This window comes from Chelmon rostratus, chromosome 9 (genome assembly GCF_017976325.1).
Source record: "Chelmon rostratus isolate fCheRos1 chromosome 9, fCheRos1.pri, whole genome shotgun sequence".
NCBI lineage: Eukaryota > Metazoa > Chordata > Actinopteri > Chaetodontiformes > Chaetodontidae > Chelmon > Chelmon rostratus.
In genome coordinates this window covers 24038119-24057563 of record NC_055666.1, presented here as the reverse complement: position 1 = coordinate 24057563, position 19445 = coordinate 24038119, and the positions used below count along the sequence as shown (strand labels likewise).

The window sequence follows — 19445 nt, the reverse complement described above, 5'->3', positions numbered from 1 at the left end:
ACCTTAAAGCAGCTATGATCAATATGTTTATATTAGCAATAGATCGTGTTACTTTTTGCATGTGAAAGGTGACAAACCCACAGAGACTCATCACCTGATCCTGCAGTCCCCCTCAGCTTTATGGAGCGTTTAAATGTCTTTGAACTGAGTAGTTTTTCACTGCTTCGCTTCATCTGTGTCGTTTCCAGGCTCAACAGGCAGCGAAAAAGTGTTGACAAACCTACTTTGCACAACCTGCACAGCACCAAACAGCAGGCAGACAAAGCTAGCACCCTGTTTGTGAGCATAACGGTGCATTTAGCAGCTAATGAGCCAGATATTTCCCTCAGGAGCTGGTGGAGAACAAAACAGAGCTAAAAGGAGAGTGAATGTTGGACTTTGTGATATTTGTGGTGAGAAACAGGATGAACATGAATGACTATTTGCCTGTAATGACGTACGTCGTGATTACAGCTTGTTTCTGCTGCCCCCAAATGGCCAAAAAAAGAACAGTTAATGTAGGCTTAACTAAGCAGTTTCACAAAATAATCAAAATGAAAGGCCAACGCACCAGCTTTATTTCCCGAGCTTTGAACTGCCTCGTTCACGAGCCTTAATCAAGTCATTTTTGCATGTAAACCTAACCAAACCTTCAGATCAGAAAATAGTCATGAATAATAATGAATAATTTCTATAAAGATCAGTTGCAACATTATGAAAGGAACAGAAAAACAATAACATCCTGGAATATGGGGTGTCTGATCAGGAAATGCTTATTTAGTTTGTGGACTGCAATGATAAACAATGTGTTATGTCATTCAGTTTGTAGGAGTTCTTCTGTTATCAAACTAGAGTGGTGTTGAAGTTACAGCAACATAATAAGCTGATGTACACGGGACAGAATATCACACATAGTATGTTTGATTAGATTATGTAAGTGAACACAAATTAAAATAATATGCCAGTGAAACTGACAAACTGTGGTATAGGAACATATTTATCATACAGCAGCCAACATGTACAGCAGATGAGCAGAACACTCTCTGCGTAGCTTTGACACACACCCACTGCAGAGGTTTCTGTTGTGAATTCATCCCGGTGAATGGCTGCTCCATACGTCCCCAGCAGTGCGATGTGGGGTGTTTGGGTATGAAGGCTGCAGCTTTGTGCAGGGAGCCCGAGGGTAGTGGAGCGTGGCTCTTTTAGAGTTTGATTTATAATTGAAAGCTGTGTTTACATCAGCTCTCCAGCCTCCATTGCACAGAGAACACTTCATAGCCTGATGAAGGAGGAACCCGGAAATTGAACCCATTAAAATTGGAATTTTTAGGAAACTTGGAGGCTAGGGTGGTCGCAGAGCACGGTGTTTACATTTGCTTGTACATCACCGTGTAGACCAGTGGTACTCTGAAAGCAGGGCGAGGAAATGTTAAATCACATCTGACAGCTGAGAAATTGACCACGTCTCGGCTCGAACTCTTGCGTTGCGGGAAGTTGGGAGATTGAGACGGCGGTGGAAGCTAATGAGCAATCATTACAGTTGGGCTACTTTGTGCAATTGCACATCACACACTCACAATTTGGGGACATGCTGCTTTTAGCTAAAATGATTGTAATTCTGACAGTGTCTCTAAAATGCCTGCTAGTATCAAAAACTCTATCTATGCAACTCTGTCACTATCTCTTAGTACATTACAGCAAGATGTGCAAACATCAAGACGAAAAAACAGCAAGACATGTTCACAGAAATACAAAATGCGTGTGTGGATTTGCATTAAGTCCACCAGCCCGTGACTAGAATGGAATCTATGAACTCAGCATCCACAAAATATCCCTGCTTTTCGTCTCACTGTTAGTTTTGTTGGGTTAAATTACTCTGTTTTTCTTTATTAAATGGAAAAAAACAGATCATAGTTCAAACACTATTTATGCGGCTTCAGAAACTTGTTGTAAACATTTACAAAGACAACAAACTCTGCCAGATAACAGGATCCCAAGACACAAAATCTTTGTTGTCATAAAGACAGAAAATCTTTCATTCCAAAAAAAAAAACCCGTCGCAGATGATTGTAACCACCCTCAATGTTGCTGTTTTCTAAGTGAAATGATCCAGATTGCTAATTAGCGATAATAATATTCAGCGCTTTGACTTTCATGCAGGCAATCACTTCCTCCGAGTGGGCGTCACCTTTTTCCAAATGATACACATCTTAATTTGGAATTAGTTACATTTTGATACTGATTATGAGACTAACTTTGTATACTAATCAGTTTGCTTATGCGTCTGCAGTTCTCAATAACAGAAGTAGTGCTAGCAGTTGGGGAGCAGACAATAACCCATAAGCCTGTAGTCTACTTTCTGGTGTTATTTCCTATGTTCAGCAAATACAGTCGCCACTTCCCCTGCTGTGCAACTAACGATCCGTGTATGAGATTATTAAGTATTCATGCAGCTCGTCACATTTTGCCGGCTCCATTACCTGTCTGGCTCTGCGAGGACAGGAACAGTGAACAGTTAAACTGGATGGATTTACAAAGTTCTCATCCCTGGCCATTCATTACCTAACCCCCATGTCTAATTTAAAGCAGTGGACAGTCAACACCACTTCCCCCGACTCTCTTTTACTGCAGTAAGGTCTCTAAGTTTATATAATTTTAGCTATCATAACATTCATCTCACTGTTGTGTAACAATTGTCTAGAGTCTAGACCACCCCTAGGCTCCTGGAAATATTGCATTTAATTAAATCGTGTTTTTGCACAGTTATTATTTATTTAAATTCTGCAGTAAATTGTCTCTAAACCATGTAATGGCTTTCCAGCAGCTTTGAAAGCCTCAGCAGTGCCATTAGAGGCATATACAGAAAACTCCATCTGAGTTCTACCCACATGACAACAGTGATCCTCTCATTTCAGATGCAGAGCTTGCTGGGACACTGAATCTTAGATATTATGGCCATTTAAAGCCCGAGTGTTGATGATGGGAGCAAGAATATTATATTTTGAATTCTTAACATTGACTTTGGAGTCTGAACTTAATTATCATAACATGCAGAAGAGGGAGTGTGCGTCAGAACAAGGGTGCTGTGGATAATTAAAGTGATCCCAAATTCTGTGGTTAACAGAGATTTACACGTATTTATTGAGCTGTCCTGAGGTGCATACATAGCATGTGAGCTCTTAAAAAGGGTGGCGTTTCCCTTTAAATGCATGCCCTGCCAAAGCCAGTTCAATGCCTGAATTTCTGTTCTTTTAAAAAGCAGAGAGCGCCATCAAGTGCTTACCCCGTGCTCTACATCTAGTAACACGTTTCTTATTTCTTGTGGTGTGAGTGGAGGTGATGGTGAGAGCAGCTTTGACATTCTTTTGATATTACAAATGTAAGTAGAATTTTGTATTTCCCTACACCTGTATGCTGTTGTTTTGTTTGTCATGGGGGTGCCAAAGCTGCAAACTATTGTAGTTATAGTTTTCATATTAGCAGTTGCAGTATTCTAGTATTCTGTTATTCTTGTTATGTGGTGTAGTGTACATATTTTACACCATTTTTACATATTTTGGGATATTTTAACATATTTTGGAATATTTTTACATATCTTACATATCTAGATATTTCTTATTCCCTCTTTTTATTTTATTTACTTGTTCTCAAATGGGAGCAGCTGCAACTGACCCAATTTCCCCTCAATGATCTTTAAGTATTCTGATTCTGAAAACTTGAATATAAAAATATATGTGTAATACTTTACTTTTCTACTTTTCCAGCAGTACCATCCGAAAAGTTATTCATAGCGTGAATGCTTTTTTACATACCATGCTTTTTACTTAACATTCTTTAATACAGTTCACGTGTTGATTACGCATGATAATAACCTTGATTTCTAACTTAAGGTCAAAAATAATAATTTTCTTTTGTTTCTTTCTGGGAGACATCGAAGAGAAAAAAAAAGCAGTTTTTAACAAGTTTCACACGTTGTAGAAAATAATTTATTCAGCTCTTTCTGACACACAGGTAACAGTAGAGATGGCGAAGTATTTAACGCAGTGGTTGATAGAGTCCACACAAACTGAAAGCACACCCACATCTTTTTTGCCATCACCTACATATCTGTCCTCGTGCTCTCCTTTTGGTAGAAGATCTCGGTCATAAACTGAAGCTCTGACTTGATGCAGTAGCAGTTGGTCCTCGCTCTGATGTGATCCAGGATTCCTCTGAGGCCTTCAGCTCTTTGGGTCCTGTGGATCAGAAGGACGGAGCAGCCAGAGGGGCTGAGCAGCTCCTCTCTCTCCAGGGCCAGCAGGTCTGGAAGGTACTGCTGGGGGTCATGGTCCATCAGCACCAGACTGAGCCCCTCACTGCTCCCTTTATCAGGCTCAAGAAAAGAATGCAATGCTGGGATGGCCTTGGCTGAGCTAGAAGTCAACACCTGGAACTGCGAACAACCAGAAGAGCACAATGAGAGCGGTAAATTTTCCACTTTGTCTGTTGTTTTTGAATGTACAGTAAAAAGATAATATTGCCTGGGTGCACCTGAATGTGTTTGAAGCCAGCTACAAGTATGATTTCTTCCCCTAGCTCTGCCGTGAGAGGGTCCAGCTCCACTGTGACCAGTCTGCCAGCAGGGGGCAGCAGCCGCAGCAGCCGCACAGAGCTGTAGCCACAGTGCATCCCCAGCTCCAACACCCGGGTGGGACGGACACGCCTCACCACTTCATCCAGTGCCTCAGCTAGGAGAGATGACAGGAACAGGGGTGGTGCTGACTTCTTCATCGGCAGTAATTACAAAAAACCTTTTACATTGTATGCTACAACTGAAGACGTGTTTATTAGAGAAGCAAAACAAGAACCAAAGAAGTCATCAAAATCACCTAAACCAGAAATATCAGCCTTCAGACAAAGCTTAGTCTCAGCTTCTCTATGTGTTCCTGTTCCTGCAGCAGAGACGGGAACTCAAGCTAGTGACTCATACATGAGTCACAAACAAGACTCAAAGAAATCAAGTTCAGACTGATCTTGCAACTCTTTTTTTATGATTCCAGATTTGACAGGGACAATAAGAGTTTTTATTTTTTTTTTTTACAATTTTCCCAAACGCTCAAAAGAATCACTGAGTGCACCTGCCCACCAGGTGTACAACACTGAATCACAACACATTAAAACTGTGCTGCTCTCAGTGGCTTCTGCAGGATCTCTACCCTGAGCTATAGCCTCAAACGACCTGAAATGTAAATGTATATAGATTCAACTGCAGTTAAGTTTACAATATAAAGATGTGAGATTTGACTTTGAAAAAGACTTAAGACAGAGACAAAGACAATGTCTCATAACTTAATGCACCCGGTAAATAAAGTGATTCTAATGTATACCGACCAATCTGTGGACTGATGCAGAGGGATGGGTGCGTGTCAGCGTAAAGGTCAAAGGTCTTCAGGACGCTGTCAACTTTGCCGTGGGTGCATTTGGAGAACACGAAGGCGTGGGTGCTCCTTACACACACCCTCCCTCTCACCAGCCTCAGAGCCCAGGCCAGAGCTCGATGGCACAACGCGGCAACTTTGACACGGTAATGACTGGATACCATGATGATGGCAGGAAGCAGCGGAACAGAAACGACCATGAGCCACATTTCAAACGCTGTGAAGAGGACAGTAAGAACTGTTGAAAAGCTGCGGATGAAAGAAAGTGAAGTGACTTAGAGGTTAAGTAATGAGAGTTGAGAAAAGTAGCAGTGAATTTTATTCTAGTTAGTGATTCTGATTTTGGTTATTTGGATATACAAAAGCCACAGTTTCATGCTTGATTCTTACTCAAGTTTGAAATTGTAGCACTGGCCAGCATTTCAGGACATTATGACAATACTGTGTTCAGTACACGTGTTTCTCTAGTTATGATTAGTTATTATCACTATTACTGGAGACACACAGCTCAAATTGAAAATGTTGTTTTGATTTTTAATCATACACATCACTCAATGATGTGTATAATAGATTGCTTTAGAGAGTGAATAAAACAGTGTATGATTTGTACATTTTTTAAACTTTTTAAAAACATTAAAAGAATGCCTCTGGCTCCCCCTGCAGACACAATATGCTAACTTCTGTTAGTATGAGCCTGTAAAAATGTATCTTTCAAATCATTATTAAATCACATCAAATGAAAGGTCATGAAAAGCATAGAGTCTGTATATTTTACCTGCAGTCAGATTCTACAGTGAGTCAGTTAATAAATCTGGAACAAAAACCTGCAGTTTATTTTGCAAAACCCCTCCAGGTTTTAATATTATTCCTGTCCTTTATTACAGAGAGAAGATTTTAAAAAAATGACTGAATAATCAACTTTATCTCAATGTTTCCAACAACATTACATCAATACACATGTTTCATTTAATAGTGTTACAGTCTAAAAGTAGACGTATATGGATTCTGGATATTCTAGTAGGTTATTAAAACAATTCTAATGAAGAAAATGAAAATTTTAACAACAACTTTGAATTAATTTCTTGAGACAGAAGCAAAGACAGACAGTAATAAGGAGTAGGGAAGTAAGGAACATATGAGTAGTGAAGGTGCTTGCCAAAGCGTCCTGCTGGCCGTCCAGGTTAGGAGTGCCTCCTGTCAAACACAGATGGGACTGTCACTCCTCCAAGCCGAGAAGCCGAGCAGCTTAATGAAAACAGCCGGGTGACTGAAAAGCAAAACATGACTGCTTTTAGACACAGAGATCATGGGACAAAGCTAATGCAAAAGAAAACCACACTTAACTGTTGCTGGTATCCAGGAAATAGTAGCCTGAGGAACAGAGGAGAGGATTGGCGAGTGAGTGCAGGCAAATGAACACACACACAGTAAGCCAGCCTGAGAAGCTCCTCCTCCCACTTCTCAGTACTGCTGCATTATTCCACAAGAGGTCAGCAAAGATGCAAGAATGTCACCAAGCCTGTAAACACAACTGGGAATCTGGTCCTGGGAAGTCTCGTCTAAACGTGGGGGCTCCGGAGGTACAAGATACAGCTTCAAAAACTAATAGTTTTTATTCCTGTTACATTAAATATTGAAATTGTGTTTGAAATCTCCATCATTGTCTTGAATTATTCTGTTTTTTTCTTTTTTATCATTACATTGGCCAAAGCGGGCATGCATTTCACTTAAAATACTGTAGGAAATGCCTCTAAAAAGATTTAAAGGGAACACAGTGGCAAAACATTTGGTGTTGATGCACAGTAGTGACAGCCTACATCTGTGCACTCCAGCAACCTCAGCTGACCGTGCTTACAGGTGAGGTGAGATATCGAATTTAAGATGTAGCTTACAGATAACAAGACAATATTTCCTGGAATTCAAGTGCAGGCTTGATCATGTTTTGTTGCCAGATAGAAGATCGTAGTGATCATTTGTCTGTGCTGAAGCTTGAAGATTTCCAGAACAAAAACTCAAAAATCATTGCACAATGAGGTTTAGGGCTGTTGGAACTTAATGAAAATGATATGAGATTATATTAATTTACATAGATCAAGACAATTTCTTAATAGTATTATTTTGTTAATTGCCTCATAATGCTCAATGACTGGAGGTCAGAGTTGGCCCTTTGTTCTGGGTGCCTTTGCTCTAAATCAGTGCACTCTCTGCTCCCTCAGTTGCCCCACATAGTGAAAGTGGATGAAGGATCCCCAGTGTGTTGCTGCCCTCATTGGCTGCTGGTGGAGCGGCGCTGCTCTGTGTATTTTTGGCCATTGGAGCGAAGCATACTGCGGTGTTCAACTCCTGTCAGTCCAGCTGCGTCAAGTTAGCCAGAGACAGCTAGATCGCAACCGGAAACGAAGCGGGTATACCACCAGAATTTGAGCTTGAACAAATGGCTGCAGGAGTGAGAGCAAATGTCATCATAGCCAAAGACGTACCGTCCTCGTAGAGACACGTCCAAATTCCCTTCAAATTCTTCAAATGGAAACAAAAATATTAGGCTGCATATTTACATTTACAACAGATTTTAATCACTGTTTTGCTCAATCGAACAAACACTGGAATCCAAGCTTTGAGCCATGAACCAGAAGTGGCGTATTTCCTGCTTATACACAAAAGGTTTTTACTATCACGTTCACTTATCTTCACTAATCTTATTTTCTTGTGTGTGCTATTTCTGTTATGTAACAATACGTTTATGTTTTCCGTGTACACACAAAATGAGCAAATTCATGTACAGTTTATGCTTACCTGTCCTGTAGCTTTACCTGTGTACCGCCAAAATAAAGACGCTATCAATCCACTTCCGGTTGCCATTGGCGTTTAGTTTGAGAAACACTCGCGACTTGGAAAGTGAACACGTTTTCAGTAGTGCATCCTTTCGAATATTTTTTTTTATTTCAGTTTGATAAAAGAAGTCTTCCAGGAATCTGGAAATGTCTTTAGCGTCAAATCGGCGGTACGTTAGCTAAGTGTTATCTAACGACCTGTAGGGTTTGGCTACCAATAGCTAATGTTTGGGAATCATAACGCTACCAACGGTATTTGACTACAATGTAACGTTAACGATAATTATATGGTAACACTACGTATAAGATTGAAATGCAGAAATTCCGAATATGTATAGGAAAGGAACCAAGTGTGCTGATAACATATGTACTTGGAACGTCGGATAGGCAAATTAAGTTTGCTAACGCTACCGTATTAGCATGCTGGTGAATTGCTAACATTAGCTAGTAATGTTACACCTTCTCTGCCTGCCCTCGCTTTTTCCAATTTTACGGCACACACTAGTTTAAATTGAGTACAATATGCGAGTTTTCAAGGTGTAACTTAATAAAAAAAAATAATTGTCTTACTGCCCACCTTCCTGTGACAGTACGCTGTAACATTGCTAACTAACGTTCACATTAAAATAGCTATCATAAAACTAGCTAATTAGCGGTCAGTTTTGAGTGAGACGGTAACGTTAGCTAGCTAAATCATACGCTAATACTTAACGGAATAGCAAGAGAGACTTTTTCGCATTTATGTTAACACAAAGTAACAGTAAGTTGAACGCCCCCAATTATTCAGTACATTTCTTGACTGAAGCTCTTATTTTGAGGCGTCACACCGGAAACGGTGTAAGTGGCTCCGGCTGACTTTACTGTGGTTGTCTGCCCACAGTCTCCAACAGAAGCGATACCGGGGAGCAGGAACTGGTTCGTTCGCCTGGCCGGTGTCGCTGCTGCTGCAACACTTACAACCTACGGAGGAGAACGGGCTGACCGACACGGTTCACGACTAATTTTGGTGGAATAACGCGGCACCGAGCTGCTTTTACGCATTTTCACAGGCTTTGATACTTGCAGAGCACAGCCTCTTAGCCAATGGCAAGTCCTGTTGCAGACATCGGACCGTCTCATCAGCATCACCCTGTGACCGAGTCGGCCGCAGACTCCGCGTTTCAGGAGGCGCAGAAATGGATTGAGGTGAGCACAGACACACAGTCCAGACACTGAAATAACTCCTCTGCACTTTTCCTCCCTTTCATGCCGGTGTTTTGTTGTCATTATGTGGCCTTAGTTACTGCTCCATAGCCTGTATCTGCAGCGACTTCTCCTTTAAACGACAATTTGATTTTATTGCTTCGTCACCTGTTGAAAGGTGACTCGAACTGCAATAATTTGACTACGATTCTGACTAGAAATCCTCTAATTATGTTCCTATGAAGTTCCTGTGGTGGCTTACAGGGTGCCTGTTGCTCAGTATTGCATTCATCGCGAATATGTTCATGTTTATTTATTTATCTCCTGCATCGTCATGTCATAACTTGCGTCTGGGAAACTCAATAGTGAGTCAATAACATACCTTATCACCCTTAAAATAGAAAGTAACATTGTTATTCTTTAATTACGTCGCCGGTGTACAATATTACTGTAATATAGTTAATAGGATGCTGCACACATTTATGCTGGACCCTCCTAAATGTTGCAGTAGGCTTTCAGTTGTTTTTGGTGAGGTCCATTGTACAGTAGCTGTGGCTGCTGTGGGGCCTGGTGCGTGTTTGGCTGAAAACAATGAATGCATCATGTGGAATGGATTTTTGCCTCATTGCGAGCCCAGTGAACAATAATCACACAAACGAGGTTTTGTTCTGGGAGAATTTCAATCACGACACTTGCCTGCCCCCATTGCATTTGACTTTGTCATCCTGCAGTGGGCTGTCCTCTTGTCAGCCTTCAAAAAAACGATGACTGGCTGATTATCTGTTGCGTGTTGGTGGAATGCAATCTTAGCTGTAAAGATTTAGGGGGAGGCTATAAAATCTGATCTGAAGCCCATTGTGGCATGAAGCATTTTACTAAGTGAGACTCAGTGTAGCAGAGGTGTTGGTCAGGATTATAGGGCCTCTGCACAGGAGGACTGGGCCCCCCCATACCCTTCCCTTATTTCTATTCAACTAATCAATGACACATTGAATCCATGGCCTTTAGGTGCCACCTTTATAGACTTGATTAGCTGTTTAAACCACCATTTTGTCAGTCATTCTTTGTTTAAAAAACAAAAAATGTGGACAGTAGAGCTCACTGAATACTATTAGATGTAAGGTCCAGGGAAAATGTGATGGGCATTTTTCCATATTTCAAATGTTTTACAGACCGAATGATTAATTGAGGAAATGATCGTCAGACTAATCTATTTTTTAGGCTTATTTTTATGGTCTGTGCAGAGAAACCTGACCACACTCAATTTCCTGCTTGTCCCTGCTTTTCTCATTTGACATTAATCTTATTCTATTGTATTTAGGTTTGTAGTTTTTCTACTAAAAGCCATTAAAAAACATAGGTATTCATGACATTTTTTCTGAGAATATTGATGATATTAATAGACAGGTTTTTGAAACAAGCTGTTACGTAATTAAAATATCAGATAAACAGCAGAATAAAAGTACAGTTAATTACTTGAAAGCAGGCATGTCTAACAGGTTTTGCCTGCGTTAAGAAACTTTCAGACACTGCAAGTTTCAATATTGGTCAGCATGAATAAGGGAAATTTTAGATAGTGGTATTGGCTAAGCCATCTTTATGATCATCAGCTGCCTCACTACATTTGTATTGGCCTGACTGTTCCACCTATTATTTATTGTTTTATACACTAGTGCACCAGTGCATCAATTAGTCAGATTTGTCATTGCTGAACTTGACTAACATCCTTTGTGTTAACAAGAAGAACGTAGTTGTGATTTTTATAAACTCCAAACAGTGCATAAAACACAAATGGTGTCTTTTATAGCTTGATAGCTCATAGTTGTTGTTGTTTTTTTATTTTCAACTTAACCCTGACCCTAGCAACCTAACATGTATTCATTTTTAGTTGTTACCGTACTGTGTTCATACTAATCCAAGTGTATTACATGTCAGTAGTATTGAAAATGGCAGCTCCTCTGTAACGGTGTCAAGCACCATTACAGACCTATTTAGCTGCACCAAACTCCTTGGAGGCACATATCAAATCTTTAAAAAGCCACTACTGACCTAGAATCTCCAAGGCAGATTAGGGCTGAGAGATGAGAAGGTGGTAGTTGATACCACTCCTGTGTTGTTGTTCCTCTATCACCCTTCCCCCATGGGGACTGATTTCATTACCCATACACACCTGGTGACAGTCTTTCAGCCACCTCAGGGAACCAGAGACAGGCCACTGGTTCCTGGATGAATAGAACAGCACAAGGCCTCTGTCAGTATCCCAACAGCCGATGTTTGACTGCTTATATTCAACTGCAGTGGCATATATGATGTCAGGACTTGAGGCTAGAGGTTATAACAACAGGTCCCCTGTTTGCCATGTATTTACAGTCACAGTCAGTAAATGTGCAAAGAAACTCCAGCCGACATCCTCACAGGTGTGTTTTGTGTTGTTCACCTCGTCAGCCATAGATCCTTGGTTGGAAACTAAACTTATCTTCTGTCCTCCCGTTTGTTTCATTTAAAATGTATTGATTATTATCTCCGTGAGGTGTAAGCCTGAATGGGATGAATGTGTTTGGTCGTCTGGGTCATATCACTTCTCTTAACCGGCCGGCAAGGGCTGCAAGTTATCAACAACTGCTTCAGTTTGGAACCTTGTTTCCACTGCAGACAACGTACATGATGGTCATGTTGGTGTTGGCAGATTCTTTTGTTGGTGTTTTCAATTTGAAATTGACATTTACATTGATGATGTTTTGGAACCTACACATTGTCTCCCCTTTATGCTAGTACTTTCATGTATACACACTGAACACATCGTGGCCTGCACTCCCTGTTCCCCACCCACATGTCCCCAGACACACCTGCAGGAAATCTGCACTCTAGTGACAGCACTCATCTAGTTGCAGCTGTTTATATAATGTCAAATACACTCATGTGCAATATTAAATTCTTAGGTGAGAAAGCATGCATGTCAGTCTTCTGACATTCCAGCGGTGTGCAACTTTCAACAATGACCGCCCATGTTACATATACATGACAACAGTCGGATAACATGCAGCGTAACTATGTTAGGGCTTGTTCACACCATGCATGTTTGGGGTGGTTAACCTGGAGGTGTTACTCAGAATCTTCTTTTCTAGCAACTGAAAAGGCAATCACAAAGAAGTAAATGATCTTGAACGGTCTTTCACTTTTTAAATGAATGGATGATACTGAAAGGGAGAAGATAAGTGAATCTTCAACTTGCTTCATGTTTTCTTCGCTATCATCAGTCTCTACATTGGAAATATGTAGAAGAACACATTAGCAGCTCTAGCTGACCAGTTGCAGTTGTTGTGGTTTCCACGTGGTATTTCAATACCCCGACACATAGCATGTACTTTTTTGAGAAGGTGCATGTTTACAACCATGTGTTAAAGTACATTCACCACTGAGATTTGGATCAGAGGTAACCTTTAATTGGGAGAGATAATTTTGTTCTTACAATGCAAGTTACTCTTTTTGTCCACAATTACAAAATAATCCTTTTAAGCGTGTCACCATGGGACCTGAGCTCAGACAAATGACAACTAGCAGCCCTGTCTGTAAAACCCAAGACCTTGTTGAAGCATTCACACCTGCACTCATTACTTCCTTGCCTGCCGCTTCCTCTCACCATCTCGTCAGTAACACTGTCGCTAATGTCAGTGTTTAGGCTCCTCTGATCTTCAGAAGAGTCTGACTGGCCCTTTGATGAGGGTGGAAACCTTCAGTTGGTTAGCTTGATTGATTTGTGTCATATAGCCACAGGGTGTTTACATGAACGGAAACCCAGTGAAATTATCTGACCGGTTTTCCCAGCACACATCTTAGTGGTTTGAAGAGTTGGCTTTCTTCTGAACGGTGGTTGAGGACTGCTTTGCTTCTGGCAAATTCTCCTGAAAGCATAACTGTGAGCGAATATCTCTGCAACAGTTGCGTAATTTCATCACTCACCTTGTTATGATTAAAGACATTTATGGAGGAAATTAACATGAAGATTATACATTTGAATAAATGGAAAAAGTTTAAGCTATTAAGCAAACCTTGTAAAGAAAAGCAAACTCAGTTCGGCACGTGGCGTGTTATAAGATATGTTTTAAAAAGCCAAGTATCATAGATTAATTCTCTGAAATATTTTATGTTGGTTGCTTTCCCTTTGGAAGTCAATCATACTCAGTAATAGCAGACAGTGTAAAAATAAAAAAAAATTAAGTCTATACAGACTGGCAGTAAGCCTTGTTGCCAGTCTCTTCTAAGCTGTCTTGTACAGCTTAGAAGAGACTACATGATTTAAAACCTGCTTAAAACTGACACTTTGCCCTGTCAGCAGAGTCTGCAGTGGTGTCAACACAGAAAGTTAGGTCATTTTGCTCTGTCTCTGCATATGAGCTTGCAGTTTTTTTTAGTTACTTAGTTAATTTATTTATTATTCAAACTTCATGTCGGCAGCCACAACCTTCACACATCACTTCATTGTCAGAAGAGTTTTAAAATATGCCAGTAACAACTTCCCAGAGGCCACAAATCTGCAAATGTCAAAGATATGCAGTTTGCTGTAAGGTTGCAAATTTTTTGCGTTTTCCTTAACCAGTATTTCAACACATTAACAACCAATGACTTAAATCATTAATAGTTAATTAAATACAAAGCACATGTCGTTATATAGTTCAGACGCTGGCACAATCCTATACTGGTCAGTTTAATTGCAACAAAAGTCTGTGTGGGCAGTGTTCTTTGCATACTTTTTGCAGGATCTCCACGGTTATGACTGTGTTTTCCTTTTGCTTTTTGTTTTTGTTGAAAATGTTGTTTTAATTGCACTCAGGCTCTTGTTACTGTTTGATATACTTAGTTGCGTTATGTGGCAAAAATTTATGATGTAAATACATTTTTTTTGGCAAGATGTATTTTTTCCAGAACTTGTCTCAACTTGTTCAGTCTTTCTTCTCTATTAGTTCTGTATTGTCTGAGTATCTCTCTTTCTCTCCCACCGCAAACCCCCACTTCCTTCTATCCAAGTCATGGCATGTTTAGGGGGTTGTGGATAATACAAAGTTCCATTGTGACATGTCTGAAAGGCAAAGTGATTTCATCTACATGTCAATGGCTGAAATCACTCCAGTGATATCATTGCAGTCAACAGTCAAATCAAGAGATGATCTATGTTATTAGAGTCAGTGTAGATATCACGAGCCCCTTTTACACGGGGGTGGAGAGGTAGACAAAGAGCAACTTGACGCCTGTGTAAAGAGGGCGAGCAGGCGCCACTAGACGCCAACACTGTTGTGTGACACGTCACGCTTGTCACGCCTCCTTTGCTTCTGGAAGGCTGGCATGCTGTCTTAAATCACACACATGGGCAGCATTATGCCAGTGTTGTTTGGTTCAGTGTAAAAAAAAAAAAAACGCAAAGCAGGCATGATAATCATGATCATAATGATCGTTGCAGAATCTCTCTGTTAAAGGGGTTACTGTGACTTCACAGTACACGCGCAGTATTTTATCATGGGACTTGAGGTGCAAGTGTTTTCTGTATGTGTGCAGTGTTGTAATGTGTGCATAAAAGTCAAACAAAGAAATTCTGCTTAAAACTGCAAAATACAGATGCAGCCGGTATCCAGCCTTGTTTTGGTATTCTTCTTTTAGGCCTTGAATCATAACATAGGGTATAACACATGTAGTAAGTCCTGTGCAAAGACGCAATTGAAGAAAACCAATAGACACTAGACTGCACTGCTAAACAAAAGTATCAATCAATCACCATGCAAACAAAAGTGAAATATTGACAAGGGGGACCTATCTACCCCAGCTGGAATGAGACACAGTATATCAGGCTAAAGAGTCAAGTGGGACGAGACTTGATGACAGCTCCTGGTGTTTGCTGTGGAAACTTTGACTGAAGGAGCCTGGAAGCGATGCACCAAGCTAAGCAAGCAGGGAAAAAAGGGTAAGAGTTGCCAAAGAGCTTTTAACATTGATGATGATCCTCAAACATTGTAAGACCAAATGTCATCGCTCCACACTTCTGTATGCCTAGTTTGGTATACAATACATTAAAGTTTCTTTGCAAGCAGATTATTGAATAGGCATTGTACAATATGTCAATGCTATACCACTAAATCAAGGTTTTGTGATTGGACAAAACCTGATAGAAATACTGTTTTGTTGCTTTGTGGAACAAAACTGTTGTTATTGCTAAGCAGAGTTTGTTTTCAGAGTGAAAGACATAACTGACATCAAATCAGGTTTTGTCTCTTTCAGTAAAAGAAGCAAAAAGTGAGTCCATGTGGGGAGATATATGGATGTCCACCAGTGTTGCAGTCCACACTACTATGTGTTGAACTAGTAGGGAATTAGCTTCATACCAGGACTATAAAATATTAAGGTTTTGAATCTGCCTTTGGGCTCTTTTCTTTGTTGGATGTCATGACAACAACAGAGAGTGATAAATGCAATGCAGCACACCTCTCTGTTTGTTGGCCCCAGGCTGTTTTGGAAAGCCAGTGCCATGTGCTCAGAAAGATCTGTAGTACTTCTTGAATTCATCCATGATGTCATTCCCAGTTTTGGGGCATTGTCAGTTTTTCCGACAGAACAGGCTGATGTGTGAAGTGCTCAGCTTTCTTCTCAGTTTAGTACACGAGACCCCCCTGCTATGACAACAAGCCATGTAAGAATGTAGTTTTAGAAGGACGCATCTGTCAGAGAAGGGTTTGGCTAGATTGAGGATGTCCCCTTCATCACTCTTCCTAATGCTCTGTTGAGTTGGAAATCCATGGTCTATGACAACCCCCCACCCCCCTTCTCACTGTGCATCTCGAGCAATGAGCTTAGAGTATACAGTTAAGTGTATTATTCCAGGATGAGAATTAAGTTGAAACATGGACACGATTAATATCAGCTGCCCAAGCTTGAATTTGTTTTTTCTGTCTTCGCAGCTAAATATACAATGTCTGCTGTCAGTCTGTTTATGGTTGAAGTACAGTCATATTTAAGTATTTAAGGAAGTTGGTCACAAGGGTAGTGAGTCTGATTCGGGCCACTTTCATAGAGAATAGAGTAAATACAACTAATCATGATCTTGAATAGACTCAAACACTATGTTTATTAGATTAGTTAGATAGGCAGAATTAGCAACAGTTATAGTACTTTGTATTTGTTTTTATTGCCTAAAGTAAAGCATGCAACACCTTATTGATTGAACAAGTCACAACATAACCATCGATGTACTGCTCAGGTGAGCTATGGCTGACATAAGTGCAATACAACTGCTGTAGTTTTTACAATTTGATTGAAGCTCCTCCTTTGCTAGCACATAAATCAGCAGCGCACAGCTTCAGTCACACAGATGAGAAATCCCTGAAAGTAAGATGCTAATCACTAATCCTGTGGTTATGATCTTCTTAATCTGAGCAGAAACCTTCTGTCCTCTGCCAGGGCAGCAGGGAAAAGAGCTGCCGTGTTGACACAGTAGCGTTAGAGAAACGGCAGTGAAGCGGTTTTTATGTCCCTGTCATTAAACTTGCGTTTTCTATTATTTCAGCCACCGGATGCCATTACATTTTCACGTTTTAGCTGCACTTCTTAAATGACTGCTTTGGGAGGCATCTTTTGGCCACAGTGTGTTAGATGGATGCTTTCACGTATGTTACTGTGATTCAGCAGATTTGGACAGTTTGTAAAGACGACGCCATGGCAAACAAACACAAGTCCATGCAGTAAGACGATGCAGTTGTCAGCAAAAGCCTGCCGGTCTGGGTCCAGATGGGTCTTTATGAACACTCGCACGTTTGGGGTGAGAGGTGATCATGTGGTGGATTACCAAAGTAGATGGGAGATTAGCCCCCTCCTTCTTCACTATGTGTGCATGTTTGTACATTTGTGTTCATGCAGTCACAGAGGCAACACGATTCCACTTAAGGTTATTGCACGTCCTGTAGTGTCTGAAATCCAGTGCCATACAATGACACGTTGGAAAATAATCACAGTTGCCTTGTTTTTACATTATGTGTAGCTGATCTTGAATGCAGCATCACTGATCATGAGCCATTCTGGTGTTCATGTGTGTCCTGTTTATAATGCCCTTCATCTCAAGGAGCCTTCAAATAAAGCAGCAAATTTTTGGCTGCTGTTCACGTCCAATAACAGCAAAGTGGATATCTGAAGGCTATACCTGCCAAAGTAGATGCACATAAGAGAAGTGCGCTTCTGATGCAGGGAGGAAAACAAAAGTCAAATGGCTCAACTTATCTAGTAAAATGCGCAGGTGCTTGATTTCACAACCAAATATATTCAAATAAAGTAGACTATTGGACAAGGTGATAGCAACTTAACCAGTGACGTCAATGATGACTCACCATAGACAACAGTATCCTTACAAAATTGACAGTTTTACTCCGTGTGCCCTTTCATAGTCAGTATGACTTCTTTATTTAAGAATAGGTTTCTTGGCTCTTAATGAAAAACAATAAATCATAAACTTGCACGAATTAGGTATTTTCTAAGAGTTCAAAGAGAAATTTCTGTCTTTATTACTTTCATTTACTTTCATTGATAAGATGCCAGACTTCTTTTATGTTAGAACTTTAAGTAGGTTCATGACCAGGGTATACTCCATCAGCACTAGTTCGTATGACGTTTTGTCTGATGACGTGGTGTTGGGGGACAGGGCTTCTGAAGCTATGCATGTATCTGACACTGACCCCAGTATGTGGCTGATTCTTATGCCACACAATGCCAAAATTTGTGCTTATGAAAAGGTTAAAAAAGAATGCCGTCCCAAATGTTGCTAAATAATGACATTTTACTCTTCTCATAAACTAGCAACCTGTCCAGGGTGAACTCTGCCTCTCTCCAGATATAAGTGAGGGGAGACCTTAATCCATTGCGATCCTTAATTAACAGTGCAGCATAGAAAATAGCTCGATTGATAGATGGATGGGATTTCTAATACAGCCATCAAGTGTGTTGCACCAAGAATATCAGCTGCTCAGTCTGGATGTCCCTTTGACTTTCTGGCTTTGTGTGCATGTCTGTGTGTGTCTGGTAGTGCTTGATGTTGCAAGTCGGTCTGTGACAAGGTGAACATGTTCATCTTGTTCAGCTGTCAGGTCTGTGTGTTCATGCAATGAAAGAGAAAAAGAGCTTTCAAGGAGGAGCGAGAGCAAGGCAGCCTGGCACTCAAACTGCAGTGTGACAAACACACACACACACCCCGACTCAGCAAGCACCAGAGTGAAGGCGTTACAGCCGGCTGTGTGCCAGGGCAGCTCAGCCACTCTCTGCAGGGAAGCTGTTAACAGTTGTTGTTACTTGCCATACTGGCCAATGCACCTAATGCTCACTCTGAAATGAAACATGACTGACAGATGTTGACAGCATGTTGCTGTGAGGAGTGGGAGGTAAGACATTTTAAAGTAAAATTTCAAGCATGTAGAGAATGCCCTCATCGAAAACGACAGATTATTTCATAACCGTGGAATAGGATTAAAATTGCATTATAAATATGAATGTTTTTCATGTAAATATATATGACTGTGTATTCATGGAGCTGCCATTTTCCTTTAATCTGGCTTTTTTTTTTTTTTTTTTTTTTTTTTTGGTAGTGTCCACTTCACTGTGACTGTGTCCAACAGTGGATTGGATGTTGGGAAGCTTTGGGTCTGATAAAGAATCGAAGAAACTTAAATCTTGTCCTAGTTTAATGATGAGACATTCAAGGGGAAAATAAAATCTAATGAGCCGGAGAAAGATTCCTTCTGTTAGCCTCTACACTAGCCACAGCTGCTTCAATTAAGGCATTGCCAGTAATATGTTCATTTTTATTTAAATACAAAACCACTCCAAGACACTCTTGAAGTTGAATTTATCGTGTAGTCTTCTTACAACTTCCTCATGAAAGCCACAGCATGTCCGAAAATCCCTAGAGTTGTTTTCAGTTAATGATACTGCTTTGAACTAGCCACAAAATGACTGCTTTTTAAGTTTTATTTGAAGGACCTGCTTTCCTTTTCATTGAACAGCAGCCACA

At 40.5% G+C, this 19445-nt stretch overlaps 2 protein-coding genes across 8 annotated transcripts in view; one reads left to right on the top strand and one right to left on the bottom strand.

The window, feature by feature from the left end:
* Positions 1-3947: 3947 nt before the first annotated feature.
* Positions 3948-6787, bottom strand: LOC121611739 (catechol O-methyltransferase-like). 2 transcript variants are annotated; one of them, XM_041944417.1, is made up of 5 exons: positions 6741-6787; positions 6553-6663; positions 5350-5613; positions 4510-4706; positions 3948-4411 (listed from the first exon to the last, which is right to left on the bottom strand). In XM_041944417.1, exons 3-5 carry the CDS (start codon positions 5603-5605, stop codon positions 4079-4081), a joined length of 786 nt encoding a protein of 261 aa, XP_041800351.1. In that variant the 5' UTR covers positions 5606-5613; positions 6553-6663; positions 6741-6787; the 3' UTR covers positions 3948-4078. The 2 variants fall into 2 exon arrangements, with proteins under 2 accessions (XP_041800351.1, XP_041800352.1); XM_041944418.1 differs by having other exon boundaries at positions 5350-5645; positions 6553-6766.
* A 2338-nt stretch (positions 6788-9125) lies between these two features.
* The window catches only part of LOC121611185 (LIM and calponin homology domains-containing protein 1-like), an 87433-nt gene continuing 77113 nt past the window's right edge, over positions 9126-19445 (top strand). For all 6 annotated transcript variants that reach the window (XM_041943598.1, XM_041943597.1, XM_041943596.1 and 3 more), the window contains exon 1: positions 9126-9412. In XM_041943598.1, the coding sequence (XP_041799532.1) occupies positions 9311-9412 (102 nt within the window). In that variant the 5' untranslated portion in view covers positions 9126-9310. The remainder of the gene's footprint in view (positions 9413-19445) is intronic.

Excerpts from the sequence above, each read along its gene's own strand:
- LOC121611739 (XM_041944417.1), bottom strand. The coding sequence starts at position 5,605 with ATGTGGCTCATGGTCGTTTCTGTTCCGCTGCTTCCTGCCATCATCATG. Across the intron at positions 4,707-5,349 it reads CTGCATCAGTCCACAGATTG|CTGAGGCACTGGATGAAGTG; the intron begins GTCGGTATACAT and ends CATCTCTCCTAG. Across the intron at positions 4,412-4,509 it reads CTGGCTTCAAACACATTCAG|TTCCAGGTGTTGACTTCTAG; the intron begins GTGCACCCAGGC and ends GGTTGTTCGCAG.